At 38.0% G+C, this 21936-nt stretch overlaps 1 protein-coding gene across 2 annotated transcripts in view; it reads left to right on the top strand.

Moving 5' to 3' along the window:
• The window catches only part of LOC124165960 (rho-associated protein kinase 2), a 56272-nt gene extending 34343 nt beyond the window's left edge, over positions 1-21929 (top strand). For both annotated transcript variants that reach the window (XM_046543508.1, XM_046543507.1), the window contains 9 exons: positions 504-773; positions 4972-5065; positions 8769-8995; positions 11152-11383; positions 11481-11640; positions 15013-15091; positions 18136-18415; positions 19110-19350; positions 19840-21929. In XM_046543508.1, the coding sequence (XP_046399464.1) occupies positions 504-773; positions 4972-5065; positions 8769-8995; positions 11152-11383; positions 11481-11640; positions 15013-15091; positions 18136-18415; positions 19110-19350; positions 19840-19939 (1683 nt within the window). In that variant the 3' untranslated portion in view covers positions 19940-21929. The remainder of the gene's footprint in view (positions 1-503; positions 774-4971; positions 5066-8768; positions 8996-11151; positions 11384-11480; positions 11641-15012; positions 15092-18135; positions 18416-19109; positions 19351-19839) is intronic.
• Positions 21930-21936: the final 7 nt, after the last annotated feature.

Raw genomic sequence — 21936 nt, 5'->3', positions numbered from 1 at the left:
ACATGTTATCTGCCAACTGAGGATTCTGTGAAATCTGGGAAAATTCCTTCGGACCATTTCCATTTACACCCTTCCATAATTTAATGATCTTAATTCATTCTTGATAATCCAAATGCTAATTGGAACAGTCATATTGTTCACAGGAAAGAGTATTGAGTCACTCACTCAGTGATTCGACCTGAATGCTGGTTTGAAAAGGTAAGAATAGAGCTCACCCGGGCCTAAGTCAGAGAATTGCACGCATTAAGGAAAAAGGGTGGGGAGGAGGGGAAGGAGAGCAGGTCTTATCCCAGGGCCACCTCACACTTAGCATGCCTTTTGTATCCTACAACTTGTGTTTTTTTTATAGCTCTGCAAGACATTCTATTCATTGTTGTCGCCTGGTGTATGGAATAGTTCTATTCAACAGATCCTTTTTGCTGATCATTTTAGGTGTGAAATGTTTTGGATTGATGGAATGTGCTCTATAAAGGGGTACTTAATCCCACCCACTTATTTTGCAGACGCTCTACAAGACGGAAGCGCAGGAACTGAGGGAGGAGAGTGAGGAGAGGTATAGGACTATCCAGGAATTGGAAGAGGAGAGAGGGGGACTGGCGCAGCAGTTGCAGTTGGCGCTGGCAAGGGCGGACAGTGAAGCCCTGGCTCGCTCCATCGCAGAAGAGACTGTGGCTGACCTCGAGAAGGAGAGAACTGTCCGAGAGCTGGAGGCCAATGACCTCTCTGCTAAGCATCATGCCGAAATAACATCGCGAGACAATTCCATTGCGGCTGTAAGTAGCCTAACACCTGTACTTGAAGTTGTTGGGGCCTCGAAATTTTGAATCAGGTTATCATCTAGGCCTGACCGCTGGATCAGGCTGTCTGTAATTTTGGGTTAAAAAGGGCCAGGTAGTAAATCTTTTAATGGCAAAAGGGGGGTAATGCAGCAATTGGGATGCAGGCACCGTCTTACATGAGAGGAGAGATATGCAAATGGTGAGGCTATTTTATGGCCAAAAGTGGTGTCATTATACCCTGAAGTAGACTTTGTTTTAAAAAACATAATGGATGTTATATCTTGTATGATGTTGGGTTTGATATGGTGGAAGTTTTTAACATTAGTAAAATAATAAATTGCAATATTTCCACTGAGTTTTATTATGACACTACACGTTTCGTCGTTACAAACAACACACTTGATAGTGTTGTTTGTTACGACAAAACGCGTAGTGTCATAATAAAACTCAGTGGAAATATTGCTGTCTTATTTTACTAATAATGGATGTTAATGAAGTGCCATCTTTCCAGTAGGCCTACCTATTAGCCCTGAGTTTTGTGTACTTGCGTAAAGTTAAGCAAAAAACCTGCTTTAATGTATTAATGCACATAATTTATTTTTCATCAAAAAAATATGGGCTAGGGATATGTCATGCATTTAAAGACTTATTCACGTTTAAAAAAATTCATATGTGCTTTTGAAATTCCCTCCTGTCGTGCGGGTGGACTAACATCTGCTATCTCAAGGGTTCGTAATGCATTGCTGGCAGTTGACGATTTTACAAACCAGTCTAAAAATAATTATTATGTCGCCCAGGCCCTTTTGTCGCTGATCAAAATGACAGGCAAATGCTACTTTGAACGCCATTTCATAGCTAGCAGTTTATGAATGATAAATCATTTTAATTTGAAGTCCTCCGAGGCATTAGCAGCTACGTGAAAGTCTTTCAATGCCTTGAAACCTGACCCAGGTTTTCCTTCCCTGAAAATGAATGAACGAGATTGCTTTCTTTTCCAAAACAATATCGTCTCATCAACACTAAAATTAGTATTAGTGTTATGATACTATTTTAATCAAATATGGATGGTTAAAATCAATATGTTAACTCTTAGAAAATCCCCTGTTATGAATGTTTAGCCTGAGGATTGTTTCATTTGATATTTATTTTTATGTTTAATGAATACTGCAGGGCTATTCTGTAAAAGATTGTGGCTGCGCTATCATAACGAAGATGCTATTGCGGCACAATATTATGCCTTCCTGATTCTCTATCTCAAAATAGCGGCCCCAAGCGGAATTTGGGGTCGATTTATGGCATTGAAAATAATGCCAGCATTCGGCTGGCGTAATTCCGATTGCGACTGCCTACCAGGGCATTTTTAACGCACGGATCGTAATACTCAATTGCTTCGATAGAGATATTGGAATGGAATAACATTACCCGTCCGTTACAATGGTTACACATTGTGCACAAATTCACTTAAGAGAAAGGCAATTACTCCACCTGGAAAGGCTCCAATGCCTTTGAAGTCGGAAAAGAAGATTTTATTAGATTTTTCGAGCGACTAAGGAACTATGAAGACACTTGTGCCAATAAACTTAAAACTGGCATTGCTGAGGAGAGGTCAAAGTGATTTTAATGTAAGATTGTCTACATCGCCTAAAAAAATATAAATCAGCATTGTTACTCGTAGTTTTACATAGTTATTGATTCTGACCTCTTTATTCCTCGTGGTTACCCTGTCAGCAGAGTCTAAAAGGAACAATACAAAGGAAACGAAACTTTTGTTTAGATTGTGCTATCAGCTCATGCAGGAGTGTTCTTCTTCCTTGCCTAAATACTATTATGTTTGATCAATTATATTGATTATAAATCCCCAAATGAAGCAGATGGATTAGGGACCGAACCTTGCTATAATTTTTCCCAAAGTTAATTATTGCATGTATACGCATTAGTATTTAAGCGTAAATGCTGCAGTATCATCAATGCTGTTGTCAATGAATTATGACTAACCTTTTCACTGTGTACCCTCATCTCTTATTTGCCGCTTTAAATTAATTATTATGTTTGATCACAGATTTTATTTATGAGTTACATCATAAATACTGTACGAGTTTGATTTTCGTCGCCTGCAATGCGCGGAACTGTTTTCGATTGTCAATTTCTATCTTGCTCTCAGACCAGCAGGTAATATCATAAAATCCAAAATTGGCTTTCGCTGATTGCTTGATAACGATGAAATAGTTTCAAAAATATATTTTAATTAATTATTTTTTGTTAGACAATTAGATAACTTACTGAATCTTTTAAATACCCAACATCCTAACATTATGTTCACAGTGGAAATAGAATCCGATAAACAAAGAAACTTTCTTGATCTCCCCATATCCATAGTTGGTGATAAACATGAATTTGGTGTATATAGAAAACTCTGCTATAGCGATACAATCATTCCAAGTGACTCATGCCATCCAGCCTCCCAGAAATTATCCTCATTTCATTCCATGTTGCATAGATTTACCGTTAAATGCTGTGAATTTCAATAGTGAACTTTCCAATATCAAATTAATTGCAGTTTCAAACGGCTATAGTGTAAACATTATTACCAAAATGTTTCAGAGAAAGTTAAAAATGCAAGCTATTTCACAGCTTTGCTCCCTTCCCCTCATCACAGAGAAATCCAAAAAATGGTGCCGGCTATTGTTTGTGGGGGATCTTTCAAATAGGCTTGCTCGCAAATTCCCCAAAAATAAATTCAATGTCTCTTTTTATAACCCCTACACTCTCGGTAAAGTTTTGTGTCGTAACAAAGACAAAATAGATACCATCAATCAATCCGGCATTTACAAGGTTAATTGTGATTCATGCAACATGTGTTACATCGGTCAAACAGGCAGAAGTTTCATTACCAAAATGAAAGAATGTAGAAGGTGCTGGAAAAATGGGAATGAAACGTCACTTCTCGCCAAACACCTTCTACAGACTTTGCATTGTTGTAATTTTAAACCTGAAATTCTACATTTAGAAAGTAAGGGCACAAGACTGGATGTTGTTGAGCAATTCGAAATTGTACAAAGTGATTTGAATACGCTCATGAATGAGCAAGTGTTTTTCACCCACTCCCCTCTCCTAAAGATACCCTTCGCCAAAACAAATGGTGAAATTCTTCCCTCACCCACGCCTTAAGTGACCCCAACATCCACGGGGTGTTTCCCGTCCGCCCACCCCCTCTACGTATTGTGTTTGACCATTTTCTTTCGCTGGCAATTTCCTCCCTTGTACCCCCGCTAACTTTCACTCCTTCTCAGCTAAACCAAAGGGACTCCTCACCCCCGCCTCTTTTCCTGCATCGCTACTTACTTCTCTCACTTTCAAAAGACACGCGGCCTCTATTTACCCTAAACCGCCCTTTTTTCGCTCTTCTCAACACCCCCTCCTCCCGTTTTGCTATGGTTCATCCCCACGTGTCGTCATTTTACAGTTATGACTAGAACCCTCCCTCCAACGTGGGTTCTCCACATCCCGTAGTTGTATCTTTTCCCACTGTCTCTACTCTGTATGCCTGTTCCCATCCCCCATCCTCAAAGATGTTAAATCCTCTCCTTTCTCAAGGGTATAAAAGGGATTTTCACACGTTCTGAAGTGTCTTGTACCAGATGATGGCTCAGTGAGCCGAAACGCGTTGTACGCATTAAAAATTCTTGTGGAAAAGTGCTACGAACCTTTATTTACTTAAATGTATCGTAAATAACTGAAAATGATAATGGCATTCTGATCTCTGTGAAATGTTGCCTTTTGATAACCTGATGATTGAATTAAACTGTTATTCGGAAATTGTAATATATTCCTGAAAGTCATTTTATTCAGGTGGCTCCTATTAATTAATTTTATTTAAATGTATTGGGGTATTATTATTATCATTATAATTATTATTATCATTATTTTTTATAATAATAGTATTTCAGTTAAATCATTCTCAAAATCATCTCTGAAGTAATGTTAAAATAACCGAGTGTTATTTTTTGAGGGATACATTTTGATTATCAAGACTGCCGTTGGTTCGCTTTGCCCATCCCATGACCCATTTCGCTCTTTCCATTCTGCGCATCCATATCTGGTTGTAGAAAGCTTTTTTTTGGAGTAGTACCCAATATATTGATCACAGCATTTTATTCAGAGTTAGTTTCATGGCATAATTTTATTTTTTCAGCTGAGGGAAAGAGAGGCAGAACTGAAGAATTCTCTGGAGCAGTTGAGGAAGGAGGGTGATGACCTGAAACATCAATTAAAGATAATGAAAGAGGGTGAGCAAAACAATATGTTTTATATCTCTACTTAAAGTAGTTTCAGAATTCAGCAGTTTCTCCCTATCAAGAAGTGCATTGGAGTAAAAATTGGAAGGCTTGTATTATCGAACTTTATATGGACTTTTTTTCAGAAGCTTTGAAAAACGATGAATGGGTTTGGCACATTCTTCTGTCGACAGAAGTTTTTCCCAATCCTTACCTTTTTGCATCATATGATAGCAATTTGCAAAGAAGTGCTTAAATGAAAACAATCACCAGTTGACGAAGGCAAATATTCATATTAGAGATACTATTGGTATCCTAGCTTTTATGACATTCATGTTGAGGTATTTTCAAGTTAAATGCAATAGTTTCGAGCCATGGTTTAATATTCGAATTCGATATTCGAGTTCAAGAAATCTGCTATTCGACCCATCTCTAATTAAGACCATACCTTTGTCACTTACTCTGACAAGTGAGACTTAAAATATAATTCGTGAATTGTAACCTGATATCCTGTTTTCGGAAAAAATGTCGCATCGACTGCCCAAGAAGCTCAGCTGCGAGGATATTGAGTTTTGCCAGAAAGCTAAGTCTCCATCGTATTTTTTCAACCATTGTCGAGGATTGGGAGCTGATAACACACAAAAAAATACTAGTAAATCACTATATTCTTAGATACATTCAAACGCACATACACTCAATCTTTCACGCACGTTGACATTTACTTTCTCTCATATCTCAATAAAATTATGTGAAAATATGATCATTTGAATATTTACTTTGCTGGAAACATCAAAGAGTATTTCCAATGCACAAAGCTAATTAAAATTGAGCTTTTATTCAGCCAACTCAGTCATTAACGTGCAACAAAATTAGTGGGGAAAAGCTTTCAATAACGCAGTATTAATTTACATTTGCGCGCAAAATGAGAGAACAAGAAAATACAGCTTAATAAAATCTTAGCAAAATATAACACGGTAACCCAGTCGCCAGAAATATGTAAACAAGTACGCAATTAATATCGTGTGTCAACTGTTTCTTCACTTTTTCGCAGCGTTCATTGCCAACACTCAAAATTTCAATGCCTATACTAGTAGTGGGTACTAACCAATTATTTTCCGCAATTAAGATTTCTGCTCGAACTTCATTTTCTTTTAAATCCACAGATGGAAATGGCCAACCAAGGATACAATTTTTAAATAGTTGAAAGTCGGAGTTCGAGTGTGTATGCTGTGTAGCAAGCTGTATCGTACCGGAGTGAGCGCAACCACTTCCATCACTAGAACTGCAAATTTTCACGTTGATTGGTGACTTGGGATTTATAAGCGATTTTTCTACAGAAATTAATGTAAATTCTTTCAAGGAATGATAATAAAGGGCCACTTTGTTTTGTTTAACATGTAAAAAACTCGATAACTATTCGATATTTTTTCTGCCATTGGGTATACGAGTGAATATCAATATCTTTGCGCTCGCATTTGAAAATTAACGTTATCACTTGAAATACGGTTATCACTTACGTAGGTACGGATTTATGTAAGTCGAGACATACGTAACTCGGGGGTTCCCTGTGTATGAGAAGACCCATTACTAGAGGTCCGTGAATTTCGCGAGACGCGATATTGCGAAATAACGGGAAATCGGTCAATTAAAACGAAATTTCGCGTTATTTGCGATTTAAGGTGGATTAGCAAAAAAATCACATCTAATGAGTCATAATCCATTGTTTAACGCTGCCGACGTTCATTTGCTCTATCTCATTACGATTCCAAGGTCAATTGACTCGTTTAGTCTCGCGCATAACGCATCCGCGTAATATCGCGCACTGTAGTGATTTCTCCGCCAGAATTTTCCGTTCAATTTATCACAGCCTCTCTCTTCGATTCCCATGCATCAATCCTGAAATATTTAGAATGAAGCACTTTCTCACCTGAAGAATTAGATATTGTGAATTAAAAATGTTGCGGAAAGAAATTTAACGCGGCCGCGGAAGAGCGGAAATACAAGCTCACGCGCGCGTTACGCGTCAATGCCAAGCAGTAATTCCGGTGACTCACCGCGACGCATTAGACCACATTAGACAGCGTTATTGGATAACTTGTTGCAGGAAAACCTTGAGTGTGGGTCTAATGTAACAATTTCGTTGACTTAAACACAGCCGCTGGCTGGGACCGGGCCGCCGTTCACGGCACGGCCCGCAGCGTGGCAGAGAGTCGTCTCGTCTGAAAGTGGCCTGAATTTTAGGGCGTCGTGGCGTGAACGGCGGGCGGCAAAAAGTCGTCTCGTCAGAAAGCGGCCGCAATGTAGCACTGACTGTATTTAACGCCTTAGGCGGCGTACCGCCGCACAGTGGGCTGAAATCGAAAAAAGCTGGACAAAACCTCAAAATCGATTTTTTTGAGTGCGGAAATTGAAACTTTGCAAAAATGTTGTCAATACATTAGTGCAAATTTTGACGCATGCTGTTTTTCATTGTCAATTTTTTTAAACAAATTACTTGGCCTCAAAGTGGAACAAATTTTGAAAAAATTGCCCTCATTGAATTTTTATCAAAATTCAGCATGTTAAAACTAATGCCACACCTTCTGTAGTTATTCAATAGAAACAAAAATTTACAATATTATTATGTGGTTTATTATTGTTAATTCTTGGCAACTTTCATAACTCATTTGTATTATTTGTGGCGGATACGATACAAAATGGCGGACCCTGTTTTTCGTCGAAATTTTGTGTTCTTGTAGGATTATAAAAAAAGGATCACCGAGTTACCTCGAGATATTTACGTTGAATTACATTAAACGTTTTAGAAAGTTCATCCAAAAAAATTAACTACGACCATTAGCATCAAGCAAAATAAAAATCGATGTTTTGAACCGCTCGCAGTCCGCGCGTATAAGTTGAACCATTTCTTTCATTTAATTTTGTCAGAAATTTTGTACAGTTAAAATTGTGTTAAAGGTTATGTAAAATGCTTAATAAAAGTATAAGTATACATGAAACATGTGGCATAAAATAATAAAACGCCCACAAACATGGGAAAATTGTTGCATTAAAATAACACCGCCAAGATTTTCTATAACACCGAAATCACATGGTTTTAAAACGAATTTTAGCAAAAAATAAAACCACTTTCACGGACCTCTACCCATTACTCTTAGATAATAATTTTTCCTATGGATCATTCCTGAACAGGAAGAGAGTTATCTATTTGAATCATTTTGAGAGAAAGAGATCAGTATCACCCATTAAGTCTTCTTATCACTCTTGCGCAATTTCATATCTATATATTCTAAATCACCAGAAAAAAATTAATACCTCACCATCGTGATGCATGGATTCTGAGAAATGTGACTTGAATATTTGTATGTTAGTTGCTCCTTAAATTCAAGTCTGGAGGTCATTTGTTGTGAAAGTCTCTCTCGTTTTGGGGAATTGCTTTAACTTCAAGGACTTATAAAATGAATGAATTATTATTCAACCAGAAAGTGAAGTGAAACAAGTGCTTTAAATGATTTTGGCACACTATTAATAGCAAGAAGCCAAATAATGGGTAACTTTTTGTCTTAATATCTCCCATTTAATGATCTATGCTCCCAGTCGCTTAGTGGATGGTTTTGATTTACAAGTATTGGGGCAATGAATATCAACCATATTTGGTGCTAAATACTTCATGGTATGATTGTGATAAAGTCCTCTTCAATATTTGTTACATGTGCAGAGGCTAACAGGGCTGCATCTGATGCTGAAGATATTGAGCGCCTTCGTAAGCAGCTTCGTACGGAGCAAATGCTGAAGATGCAAGCTGTAAATAAATTGGCAGAAATAATGAACAGGAAAGACATTGTTACTGGTGTGGGTGTTGGTGGCAGGAAGGGCAAGGTATCTTCAGCAGACTTGCGGCGCAAGGAAAAAGACTGCAGGAAGCTTCAACAGGAGCTCACAATGGTAAGAAGTAATATTCTTCTTTGCATCTAAAGTTGCTTGTGAATTTTTGGTTGATTGCTTGTATTTCAAATTAATTCCTTATTTGAAAGACCAAAGGTTTTTCCTGGTGAGTAAGTTGGATGTTTATTAAGATAAGATTATGGTTCAGAGTGAGTTATTGAAATGTTGGCATGGAACCAAATCTGACCCGTTTAGAAGCCCTAGAGTATTTCATCCATTATTTATGTGGTTACCATGAAGTTATTACCATTACGTAGACAATGAAATGAATAGGCTGAAACAAATTGCTAAACCAGTTATTGTAACATCAATAAACTTCCAATCTCACTGTCACTTGTACTGTAACAAAAGCAACAGTGCAATGAAATGCGTGAAATGTAAACACTGGTGATAGTGCACGATGAAGTGACCAGAATAAGTAATAAAATCAAACAGAACTTGTAAGCATACAAACGAATGAAAATTAATGTGCGTTCACTGTATTCCTAAAGAATAACTGCTTCAAATATGAAACATATTCCCTTTGCAACAGTTAGATACCTTTGATGGAAATGTATACGGTTGATTACACCAGTATGGAAGTAATAAATAATTTTGCCGAAGCTCATACACTAACTAATCACTTCACTTGTCGCTTCACTCTGTACTTCATTGTCTATATGCAATCAATTCACTTAGGGGTACACTGAAACCACAAATTGTGTTCACTTGCACTGGAGGCACAAGTTCACTGATCATTTTAGTTTCCTTGCAGCTATAAAAAAATTTCAATTCCTGTCAGCAATCACACTACATGGGTTTTCTGCCTTACTTTAAGAATGGATTTTCGTGTTCCTTATTGGCACAAATGTGTAAAAAATCCATTACACTATACAAATAAAACTGGAGTCCACAACGGTCCACCATATTTAGTAGCTCCCTTAGACAAGGCAGGTGGGCGACTAAGAGCTGGCTGCTAAGATAGTAGCATACAAAGCTTAATAGCCCTTAGTAACGATCTAAGAATACCATTGTGCTGGTATGATACTACTATACTACTTAGAACGCTACTTAGACGTTAGTAGCTTACTAAGGAAACTGTGAATACCGTTAGTCACTTCCATTGATGTAAGTTTCCCACCAAACACTGGACACCTCTTAGATGTGAATTAATTCTGAAACTGTTTTTTTTATTTATTTGGTTCCTTATTTTGATTGTCAGCTACTTAGTGAGACCACTATTAAAAGCTTTGTGTTATTCTCTTGTATTCTTTCGGCATTACCACATTCTAGTGTTCAAATTTAGAAATAAAATAAGGACCATTTGTTTCAACTTGAAATGACATTACTAGTTATAACGTTTGAGAAGCATGGTCTTGAGAGAAATCTTTCAAGCTGTCCCTACCAGCTCTAGTATTGATCTCATTATTCTTTCTGTTAGTGTTTCTTTGGGTTGCTATAAGCTTAATTGTTCATTAATTTCTGTCTTCAAATTGGAAACACGCTTCATAATAAGCTTTATTAGGTGCATTTTGGATAGTAATTACATCAGTCTCGGACCTCTCATCATAGATCTCTCATCATGAAATAGTGGAGATTTAATAATATTTCAACACATATGCTGCTCCCCCATTGGCTACTTCTAACTTTTACCTTAACAGTGGTAACTAAATAGTCATTATGGGAAATTAAAAACAGATTTAACTGTTAAAATAAATCCCTTCATGATATCATTACATTGAATACAGAATTTGAAATTTTGGTATGCGCGATTTGAGTTTTTAAATTTACACTGTCGAAAAATATGATCAAAATTCTGCTTTGAAAATGGCATGAAGTTTTGCCAAGTTAACTCTTATTAATCAGTACTGAAGATAATCATTCTCTCACATCCATACCTATATTATCCTGGTTATTACCTACAACTCAGTGTTGATTTTGAATCAGTCATGATTTTTGTCAAATTTTATGAAAGGGATTGCCCAATCAACTGATTTCCTACTAGTATTTGCTTTATTGTTGTAAAGCCATTTGTCTTGGTTGTAAAACAGATAACTAAGGTGCAAAATAAAAAATTGAATCATGCTGCTAATCGTACTTAATGAAATGATGATATCTGACAATTTTTCTCTGTATGTTTGCTTTGATGTTTCTAATCATATATTAACCTCAAATAGGAACGTGAGAAGTATGGACAAATGTGTATTAAGTACCAGAGAGAGGTTCAGGAGCTGCAAGCGCAGGTGGTGGAAGAAAGTACTTCGAAAGTACGACTTCAGATGGAGTGTGATAGCAAGGACTCTGAAATTGAGCAATTGCAAGGTCGACTGGCTGCGTTGTCTTCAGAAACAGCTTCCCTTTCGAGTGGGGGAGCTGCTGCTGATAATGACGTCGAGGATTCCGTGCAGGGTATGTGATACAAGTGCAATTTTTTTTAGTGATGTATGATTTAATTTTAACACATATAGTTTGTGGTCATAACGTTTTGTTCTGTTATAAATTACAGAGTCTCGTCTGGAGGGTTGGCTGTCTGTGCCGAATAAACAGAACATTCGTAGGCATGGCTGGAAAAAGCAATACGTTGTAGTGTCATCGAAGAAGATAATATTCTATAACTCTGAAATGGACAAAGCCAATGCAGACCCTGCTATGATTCTGGATCTCAAGTAAGTAATGAAATTGTGATTAATCATTTTATAATCAAACTCTCATTAATCTTTCTAGTCAATTGTATTACTCTAAGGATGTTTTTTGAAATTATAGTGAAGTTTGTACCTACTGCTAAGGTTTTAATTACGAAGAGAAGTATCTTCTCAATACTTAGTCTAGCATTTGGAAATCTCAGCATACAATTTCATGTTTAGCAGACTGCAGTATAAGATTAATTATCTGGAATGTCCAGGCCCAGTAGCATTTTGGTATAAAGATATTTCTAGTGTCCAGATTACATTACTAGAAGTAGGCAACCCCACAAAACAGTATTCAAGTTGGTGGTAAGAGCGCTCATCGAATAGGAGCTATGTTAATATGGCTGTGGTTAATGATGGTAAATTATGATAAGAATTAGGGATGAGTCGATTCCAATTGCCGATTCTCGGGCACGGATTCGGAATCGAGAATCGATCGCTTAAAGTCGATTCCAGGAAAATAAATGTTTTGAGCATAGACTATAAGCTTTGGGCATAAAGGCTGCTACACACCTAAGCGGCCGCGGTGTCAGCCTTGCCCGCGAAGAGGATATGCCCGGCACGCGGGTGCTGCGACAAACATACCTAAGCGGCCTCGGAAATATGAAAATGTTGGCAATAGCAACAAACCGACAAGCCCTGAAAGGCCGTGTTCATGAGCAACTCTCAGAGGGAAAAAAATGGAAACCACGGGATCAGGAAGCAATGCATGCGTTTTTCGTTCTTATATTAACCGCTGGTCACGGCAAATCAAATTATTGCAATAATGAATCACCATCGGAGAATTCATGTGGAACACCGATAGTATAATAGATCGAAATATATATTTTTTATTTTCAAATTATATTTGAAGTCTGATGATAATAAAAAAGTGCAGAGAGCGAGTTTTCGTGTGAAAAAAAAGTTTCTTATGAATACGCGCAGAGAGCAGGTTTTTTTATTCTACATTAAGTTATTTATAACTTTTTTCTTGAACTGACACGCGTCTGCATCAATAATAAAAATTTAGACACATTCGCGTTTCTATAGCCCAGTTTCATCATTGCAACCCTTGAGAAAGTTGATACTTGCTTGGCATAAGCCACCGCGGCCTCCGAGCGGACTCAACAGTTTGCATTCGGCCGCCACCGCGCACCCGCCAGGCTGCTCTGGTATGTGTGGACGCAATGAATGCTACATTATTGTTTAGCCACCGCAGCCAAACGACAATGAAGCCACCACAGCTATTGTTGTTTTACTCCATTCAATTTTTAAATTTTAACGATAGCAATGCTACAGATAAATCAATATCTCACCTGTGAGAAGGAATAAGAATCGATGGAATCCGAATCTGAAATTGATTTGAAGGAATTGGAATCGGAATCGAAAAAAAGTGGAATCGACTCATCCCTAATAAAAATACAATTTTTTTAACAAAATGTTTAAAAAAAATGCATATTTCCATGGTTAATCATTAGTAATTGGCAAAATGGGAGAAATTTTAAATGAGGTCACCTGTCAATGGAAAGAAATAGCACTCCTGTCTGAATGGAATATCAATATTTTACTGGCCTATATTGCTAATCATGATCATTGATCTGAATTATTGCCAAAATTATCAAGAATTGACGAAAATTCCTTATCAAATTTACGACTGACAGCTTAAAAAAGTTAAAGGTAAAAGTATAAGTTAAATTTTACAAATTCGCCATCATATATGAACAATGCACATGCTCGTTTAGGCTAAACGAGCACCCAGCACTGTGAGTTGAAGTATAAAAATGCAATGTAAATCTTGGAAGGAAAGAATCTTCAAATTAAGCAGAATAGCAAGTGCGTGAAGGTGAAAGATGTGGGGCTATTCCACTCCAGTTAAGGAAAGAAAAATACAGTAGACTCTCATTTATTCGAATAATGCTATTATGAAGTGCTCGTTTGTACCAAAAGGCTAATCAAATCTATAACGAAAGAAACGTCATTACAAAATTACAACCTCAGACCCCAGTCCCAGGTTATAAAATGAGAAGAAGTTCCACGGGTAAGCAACAGCATTTAAGTGGATATGCACCATGCAACATCGTAATCATTGTGCTATGTTTAAGTTCTCTTCGTGCGCTGTGCCCAAGAGCATCAATTATGGTTTTTTCTACATTAGGAGATACTTCAGTATACACGCAACATCATATAACAAGCTTAATTCCTGTGGAATCATGGTGACCCACTCATTTCCGGCCGTAAGTTGGCCGTATGATTAGTCCTCTTCTGATGAGTATTCAACTTTCAGAGATGTGAACATTAAAAAAATTCAAGCATGCCTGTAATTTCTCATTTGGTGACAATGGAGTGGGCCGATGTGATGCTGTGTGGCATATAAGAACTTGCACATTGAGCACAGTCTGAACTAAGTATCATTTAATCTGTGTGTAGTCATGAACTGTTCAGAATTTCGTCCGTTCTTCCTTCCTGCTGTCAGCGAATTTTTTTCGGCTTCAGCCCCGTCGCACACGCTGTTGGATTGGTTCGTCACAATCTTAAGTTAACGCAAAATTGTGATGCAGCGTTGCATTTTGAAGGATAACCACACTTTTCCATTGCTTTACATAGGGTTATCAATTTGCAAACTAGGTTTCAGAACTCATTTTGTTCATATATCGAGTAGTTCATAATTTATTCACGTATATCATACACATGACTCCGAAGCTATTCTGCAGCGGGACTATGAATATGGGAGATTTAACAGACGGAATTTTAGCAAGGTGTAATTTTTTGAGATGATTCTTTAAAGAAATAATCGTACGAAGTTCGTTATTATGAACCTCAGGTTTTTCGGTGCTGTGAACATCGTAATAACGAGAGTTTTCAATAGTTAACAAGAGGGTAATTGAAGGATAGGCACTTTGTAACATCTACTTGTCTGTGATGCATTATGAGTAATTTTGAATGTGCAGTGCATAAGATGTAAGCTTTCTCCCCACTCGATTCCTCTTGTGGAGTTTTACTCCATTCCTGTTATATATTCCTGATGCCATGGAATGGGTAGAAACACCATTATGCATTTCAAAAGGCCTTGAAGAAGCCTAATATGCTCTGAAGCAACACTTCCATTGCTTATGTAGCGATTTATTTGGCACTACGACTATGTATATTGTACGGGGGTAGTTGTCTACCCAAAAATATTCTGAAAAACCTTCTGTTGTTTGGATCTCGGGTTGTTTAGGATTTCAGATTATTGACTGGGTTTGTAAATGGATTGATGCAGTCACTTCAATATGTTCCAATTTTTTAGTTTCTTAAATTTATTTGAAAAAATTATTACTGCAGTATTTGATAACTATGTATTTTTCAGATTTTGATGAATTTATTTTTTTTCAGCAAAGTGTTCCATGTTCGTTCTGTGACTCAAGGAGATGTTATCAGAGCTGATGCCAAAGATATACCACGCATATTTCAGGTAAGGTAAAAGGCAAGAATTCCCAGAGTTTGAAAGGTTGTATTGCTTGCCTAGATTCATAAAGGAAACTTACCATGCGAATTTGAGGACGTATATAATTACTCACACATGAATTTCTGGGTAATGTGCTCTAGGCATGGGCAAAAAATACTGGTATTCGGTAGTACCGAGTGCTATTTTTTTTACTCCAGTAGTACCAGCCAGTATTTTTTTTGTGGTACTACCGGAGTATCGGTACTAGAAATACCGGTATTTCGACGGCGCTGCCATCTTATGTGTTATCAATCAACTACCTACCCAGCTACTTAAACAATTGAGTGTTGATAATACATCAAGGGAAGTAGGCCATTTCCAAGAAATAAACATTTTAACAATGGCTTTCAGCAAGAAGTGTTTATTTAATTAATGCCAAGGATATTTCTTAAGAAATAATAACAAGAGACAAGAAAATGTAGATGCGGACTTATGCAATAAGTGCACAACTTGTATTTGAGCACATTAAAAATAGTACCATCTGTTTACTTTAATTTAAAATGATGGTATAAGCATGGATACAGTTGATCATCGTAGGAAGAGACTGAAAATTAAGTATGCTATCATGATATAGGCATTTCTATGAAGCTTAAGCTTGTTTACAATAGTCATCAGCTTTTTTAATGTATTAACAATCATCATCCGTTTCTCATTTTTTTTACATACAACCAATCAAGTGCACCACCAAAAGAGACCAAATTAATTTTGCTTCTTAATTATTCACGTGTGTCCTCCTTCCTTAGTTCCTTTCTTGTTTTCTCATCATTTAACAGTACTTATACAAAACTCTGAGTTCGAGACAAGTGTTATCATTATTGATAAAGAAGATATTTACTTACCCAAATAAGGCAAGAAAAGTCAAAGTTATCGAACGCCACGTATGTATTTCTTTCTCTGAAATAAATGGAACAGCGACCCACACATCAAATTTTATTGGATGACATTATTTAGGCTTAACTAGCACCGATTCTTGTTGTGTAAAATCGTAAAATTAAATGTCTTAACATAAGAGGCACTTTTTTTAGGTAATTTCAGACTGGCAACGTAAGCTATGTGATATAAGAAGACTTTTTATTGTAAGTTATCGGCAGAAGACGTTCTAATGTTGGTCTCGAGTCCGAAAAAAAACCGGTGGCTTTAGGAAAAAAACTTATCTGATAGAGTTCCCGAGAGACCTTCACACTTCACATACACCAGGAAAACACCAAAATTAAATGGTATGAACCAAAGTCATTGCCTTTAAAAACTTCATCGCTATCACCCTTCTCACTATTAGAGAATCTAGCCTCCATGTATTTTTCCGATAAATTTTCGTAAAAAAATCCAGTAGAGGGTTTTTCAGTGTATTCATTCTGTATGTTGTGCTAATTTGCCGAAATACCGGATAATTAGTGTAATACAAGCGTTAAATCTCAAATTATTAACATATTTTATCAATTATGAAAGTACCGGTATACCGGTATATTTTCGGCGGTACTACCGGGAGAGTACTATTATTGCTTTATAATACTCATCACAATAACATAGGTAATTTTTCAAGTACCGCCCATGCCTAATGTGCTCATCCTTGCCCTAGCCATTGCTCCTACAGCCTCTTCATATATTTGTAATCTCAAATCTTTCTTCTCACCAAATAAACACCATTAGCTATCCTCACATTCAGTTACTGACCCAAGCAAGTTTCCCCCCCTACCTATTACGCTGCAATGGCCCTACGTTCCAGCAGCCTGCTTGTTATCGAAGTCTTTTTTGTCTATGCTTCGCACTCGTTTTCACACAATTTGGCCTTGGTGCCTCATTCAGGGATTAGCGAGAGTCAACTGTGGAGGGAGGATTGTCAAGGCGAAACTATTTGAAATACGTTTGGTAAGACACAATTTGGAGTTCCATTTTAAATCCATAAATTAATATGAAAAAAGAAAATTGCAAAGGAACCAAATTAAACAAATGGGGATAAATTGAAAAAGTGATTTCTAAAATTTTGAGATAGAAAAAAAATTAACCATCGCCGGAACTCGAACCTGGGACACACGCTACAGCAGAGACGAGACCAGTGCCCTAGCCCACCCGGCCACGGCGGTACTTGAGAGGAAAGCTGTGACACTTTTTCTACATAACCTTCGTAGTTTCTGAATAATAACATCGGCATCCAGATCCCAAACATCACTCTCGCGATGTCTCCTCGTAAGAAGATTTTAAAAAAATGGCCATTCGGGTTAGATAGGGGAAAACTGTTAATTTTCAAATAATGGACAACCATAGGTCTAGAATGTTGGATTTATTTATTCTGGAGCAGTTTCTCTTTATTTTCACTAAACAGTAAGAAAAATAGTGATTTAGACTCTAGGCTACTTGGTTTTGGAATGCAAATTATTGTTATCTTGCCATGGTTGATTCCCTTATGGTGGCAGAGTTTTTCATCAGCAACAAAAGTGTAGAGAGCGAAATGGAAAGGTACGATTAGTGCATATTATTCGTTAGATTAGATTGGACCAAGCATACGGTACTGCGTAAGGAACTGTTGGATCTCAGTGTAGTTATGTACCATTATAGTTTTTATGCCTTGTCTTTGAGTGTCTTCTTATATCATATGACTTAAATGTTAGTCCAAAATTATCAAAACTCAATGTCGGGTATAGAATCCAATGAATAGTTGAATGAACTATGCATAAAGGCCGTTTTACACGGTACACGGAGTTGCGCAATCTGACGTACGTGCGAAGGCGCAATCAAAATTGCGTCGTGTAAAGCTGTGAATTGCTAGAACACATGCGAGAATGCGTGGGTGCGAGAATGCGTGGATGCGAGACGGGAAAATAGCCCCTGTTCTAGTTTCGTTCATGCATTCATGCAATTCCACGCCATTTTAGAAATTAATGCAGCTCTAACCTGCGCAATTCCGTGCCCCGTGTAAAACGACTTTAATGGAGGGCCTACAGTGCCTTTCAAGTTTGGTGGATGTGATGCAAAAGCTTTCGCAATAATGTTACTGTTTCCTTTTTCTTCTCCAGTTGCTGTACGCAGGGGAGGGTGAGGCGCGTCGCCCAGAGGATGGGGCCTTGCTGCCTGGGGTCGTTGGCCCTGGGGGTGTGGGTGGGGTGGTAGGGGTGGGCGATGCTGGTGTTGCCGGTCACCCACCCGTTGGTGGGGGGGACGACAAACCAGGAGGCTCCTTCCCCCTCAAAGGCCATGAGTTCCTGCAGATATCGTTTCACATGCCCACAACGTGTGAAGTCTGCACAAAACCCATCTGGCATATGTTCCGTCCTCCGCCTGCTCTTGAGTGCCGACGTAAGATTTTTTCATCTCTATCCATTTATTTCCAATCACCCGAATGGGGAATGCCCTAATAAACTATCTGTAAAAATAATTGAGGAATATCGAAAAGGAGCTTGTGTAGGCATATCAGACCTTAAGGCCACTATACACGGCGAATGATTTCATTCGCGTGATCATTCGCATGATCATTCACCGTGTGTGATGGAACAATTCGCGAATGAACCTTCATGCCCATGATCATTCAGTGAAAATTAGAACATGTTCTATTTTGCTCACATGATCGTGTAAATGATCATGTGATCATTCAGCATGATCATTCACCGTGTGTAACGGCCTTAAGAAGCATTATTGCTGAGAGGTGTTGCATACTGCCATGGCACCATGAGGAATTGAACCTCCTACCAAGAAACAATAACCTTAATCTGCCTCTGCTGGTTACATGTTACATTAACTTGGAAGGGCTCATGAACATATTCATGAACATTTTTTTGGAATGAACTTGAACAAATGTTCAAACCAAATTGAAGATCTATTTCATGTTCAAAAATTCTCCCAAGTTTTATGGTTAAACTTTTTTTTTGCATTCATTCTCACATTAATTAAAATGTGTACTTGTCCATCTTAATTAGTGGTTAGACCATGATTTAAATGAATCTGAAGTTAATTTCAGAAGCATTCATTCATTTATGTCATTGTTGTTGACCAGGGTGCCGAATCAAGGTACACAAGGACCACCTGGACCGGAAAGAGGAAGTGATCGCACCTTGTAAAGTCCATTACGATCCAAACTCAGCCAGGGAACTCCTGGTGTTGGCTGCGTCCACTGAAGATCAGCAGCTATGGGTGGCGCGCCTTGGGAAAAAGATTCAGAAATGCGGATATAAAGCCAACAGCATAGGTGGTGCCTTTGCTGATGGCAATGCCGCTGGTGCCAAAGTGTCTCCCAGGTGAGCATCTCAAAGTTAATTTTTTAAATCTCACTTTATTCCTTGTTCTTTACTCCGGGTCACCAATACTCTGGATAACACTGAAAGTCAAGGAATTTCATTGGATCTGTGAAGTTGTGGAACATCAGGGAGAAACATGAAAAAAATTTGATATTTTCTGAAAAAGTTAACACTGGTTTTCTCTCATCCAAATACCCTGAGAGGTGATTCTTTGATATTTGAACATGGTATTCAGCTGGTGCTCCAAAATGTTGAAAACCCTTTAAAAATCGAAAGAGCACTTGTAAAATGAAGTTACATTTGTATTTTGAGCCAATTATTGTATTACATGTTGTTGTCCTTCTACAGTCTAATGGTTTATCTTCATTCAGAGTATTTATGACTCTACCATGACGTGCGTTCTCTTATGCCGTTTGGATTGTTGAGTTGCGTGATTTTGTCCTCAAGAAGGCCTTGAATGAATGTGCCTCTGTTTCTTATCTCTGCCAGGGAATCCACGCGTTCCACCCTAAAGCCATACGTGCAACAGCAGGGTCATCAGCAGAGGTCAGCCACATTGCCAGCCAATGCATCGTCCACGGCCAAGTGATGAACTCTGTGAACGGGGAGGGAAAACTGTCTTAAATGTGTTGTTGTGTGGATTTTGTCAAAAGCAGTTCCCGTTGCGGAGTGTGTGCCTTGCACGCTCTCTGCTTCTCACTTCTTTTTTTTGGGAATGACGCGGAGCGAGCGGATGTGGATATTAGTACACGTTAAAGTGCTTGCACAGTCCTTTTTATTCCCCCACCCCTCTTTCTTGACTCTTTGCGAACAATGTGCTGTGTCTGCTCTAGCCTCGGATATCCATGCTCAATTCGATTCCCTCAATTCTGGAAACCAACCGACTGAAAGTGCAACACTGCTTCCCTCCTGTCGCAGTCTCCCCCTCTTGTGAAGATTTTGTATTTCTGGCAAAAGTGTTTTTCTCATACTCACTTTGGCAATAACTTTGTCTCTTCTCAAGCATTAGGCATTTTGGAGGGAGTGTAAATGAATGAATGGATGAACGTGTGTTTTATCGAATGAATGAGACGTTACGAGAGTGAGAATGTGGGTCAGAAAGGATAATCGTGGTGTAATTCGCATTATGTTGATTTGTTACAATGTGGTTGGATCGAGAGGATTTCTTTTATGGGTCTTGCTTCTCCTCAGCATCTGGATGTATTTCTTTAAGTACAATGTGATTGATGGCCTCTTTTGCCTTATTTTGATACTTAAGGGGCGAAATAATCAAAGCACTTAATTGTTAATTGTTCAATGCTATTGCAAAAAGTGTCGAAAAAATGAAATTATTCTTGCAGTATTTTTAAGGTATACGTTTATCTTGCAAATTGAAATAAGCTGTTTGAAGGAGGAGAAATGAATTTTCTGTAAAGCCTTTTCTTTACAGAGTGTAATTTTGTCAAAATCATTATTGTTAAAAAAAGGGAACTCATTGCCTTTACGTTCTTCACTCAAGTTAAGACTGGCGACATCAAGTTGCTTATCTTTCTCTTGCTGTCTCAAGAAAGTTGTCTTATTTCATGAAATGAAGACTTGAGAGCAAGAATGGATGAAATTGTATGATCCTCATTAACCATTGGATATTTTAGTCTGCAATGAAAAGGTGCATTTAAAAATTGAAGTGAATGTTCTAGTTTCGTGTATTTTTGTGATTGGTGGTATTGTCACAAAGGCAAGGATGAAATGCCGAAAGTCACATCAGCCTCCCATTGTGTGGAGGTTTACTATTTCCTATCTTGCCTTAGTCCCCTGAAAAAAAGGCATCCGGAGGCGATGAACAATATTGGAATGCAACACCTAGGCCTTGGTGCACCCCTTTGTCAGTGCGAGAGGTGTTTTGTTTATTGTCTAACACATATAGGCTTTGCCTAGTTACTAATTCCTGATTGATGAAGGGAACTTTGCTCAAAATCTGTGATGTTTTTTTTTATTGAATGTTAGTCCTGGTCAAACCTTAACGGAGCATTAGTGCAATTTGTGCCTTGGCTCACTGTGTCCCTTCACCATTTGTGTCCTTTAGTAGCTGCCTCGCCTACGTTGTTAATCTTAGGTGCCTTCTCCCAATCAATGGGTATTAGAGGTTAGAACAAGATGGGACACCGAAAGCAGTGAGTTTGCTCAAGTTTTAAGTCATTAGGAATGGGGGAAGGATTAAGGAAAGTAATCAGGTTCGTAGTTGTGGTGAAAAGTGTGTTTTTCAGTCCTCGATACCTTCTGTAGTCCTTCCTACCTGCCGGGTCAGCTTTTGAGTACCTTTGCCGGAGTTTGTTAGGTGAAGTGGATCGTGCCTATAGTTCTTTGTGTTGCCTTCCAACGAGTGGTCTTTGTGGTAAAGATGGTGCAAAAGACTAAAAAGAAGTGAATGGATGTCTGGAGCAATTGTGCCTATCAAATTGGCTTAAAAAACTCTTTGTTAGCTTTCTTTAATTTTACTGGAAAAGATAAACTATTTTGTAGATACAGCCAAAGTGCTGAAATTTATGTGAATGTGAGATAATTTGTACACATTAAATAAATATGTCAATTCATATTTAAAATGAAGTT

Source organism: Ischnura elegans, chromosome 9, assembly GCF_921293095.1.
Source record: "Ischnura elegans chromosome 9, ioIscEleg1.1, whole genome shotgun sequence".
Taxonomy (NCBI): domain Eukaryota; kingdom Metazoa; phylum Arthropoda; class Insecta; order Odonata; family Coenagrionidae; genus Ischnura; species Ischnura elegans.
The sequence above is the reverse complement of the archived record's forward strand: the minus strand, read 5'-3'. Positions and strand labels throughout refer to the sequence as shown.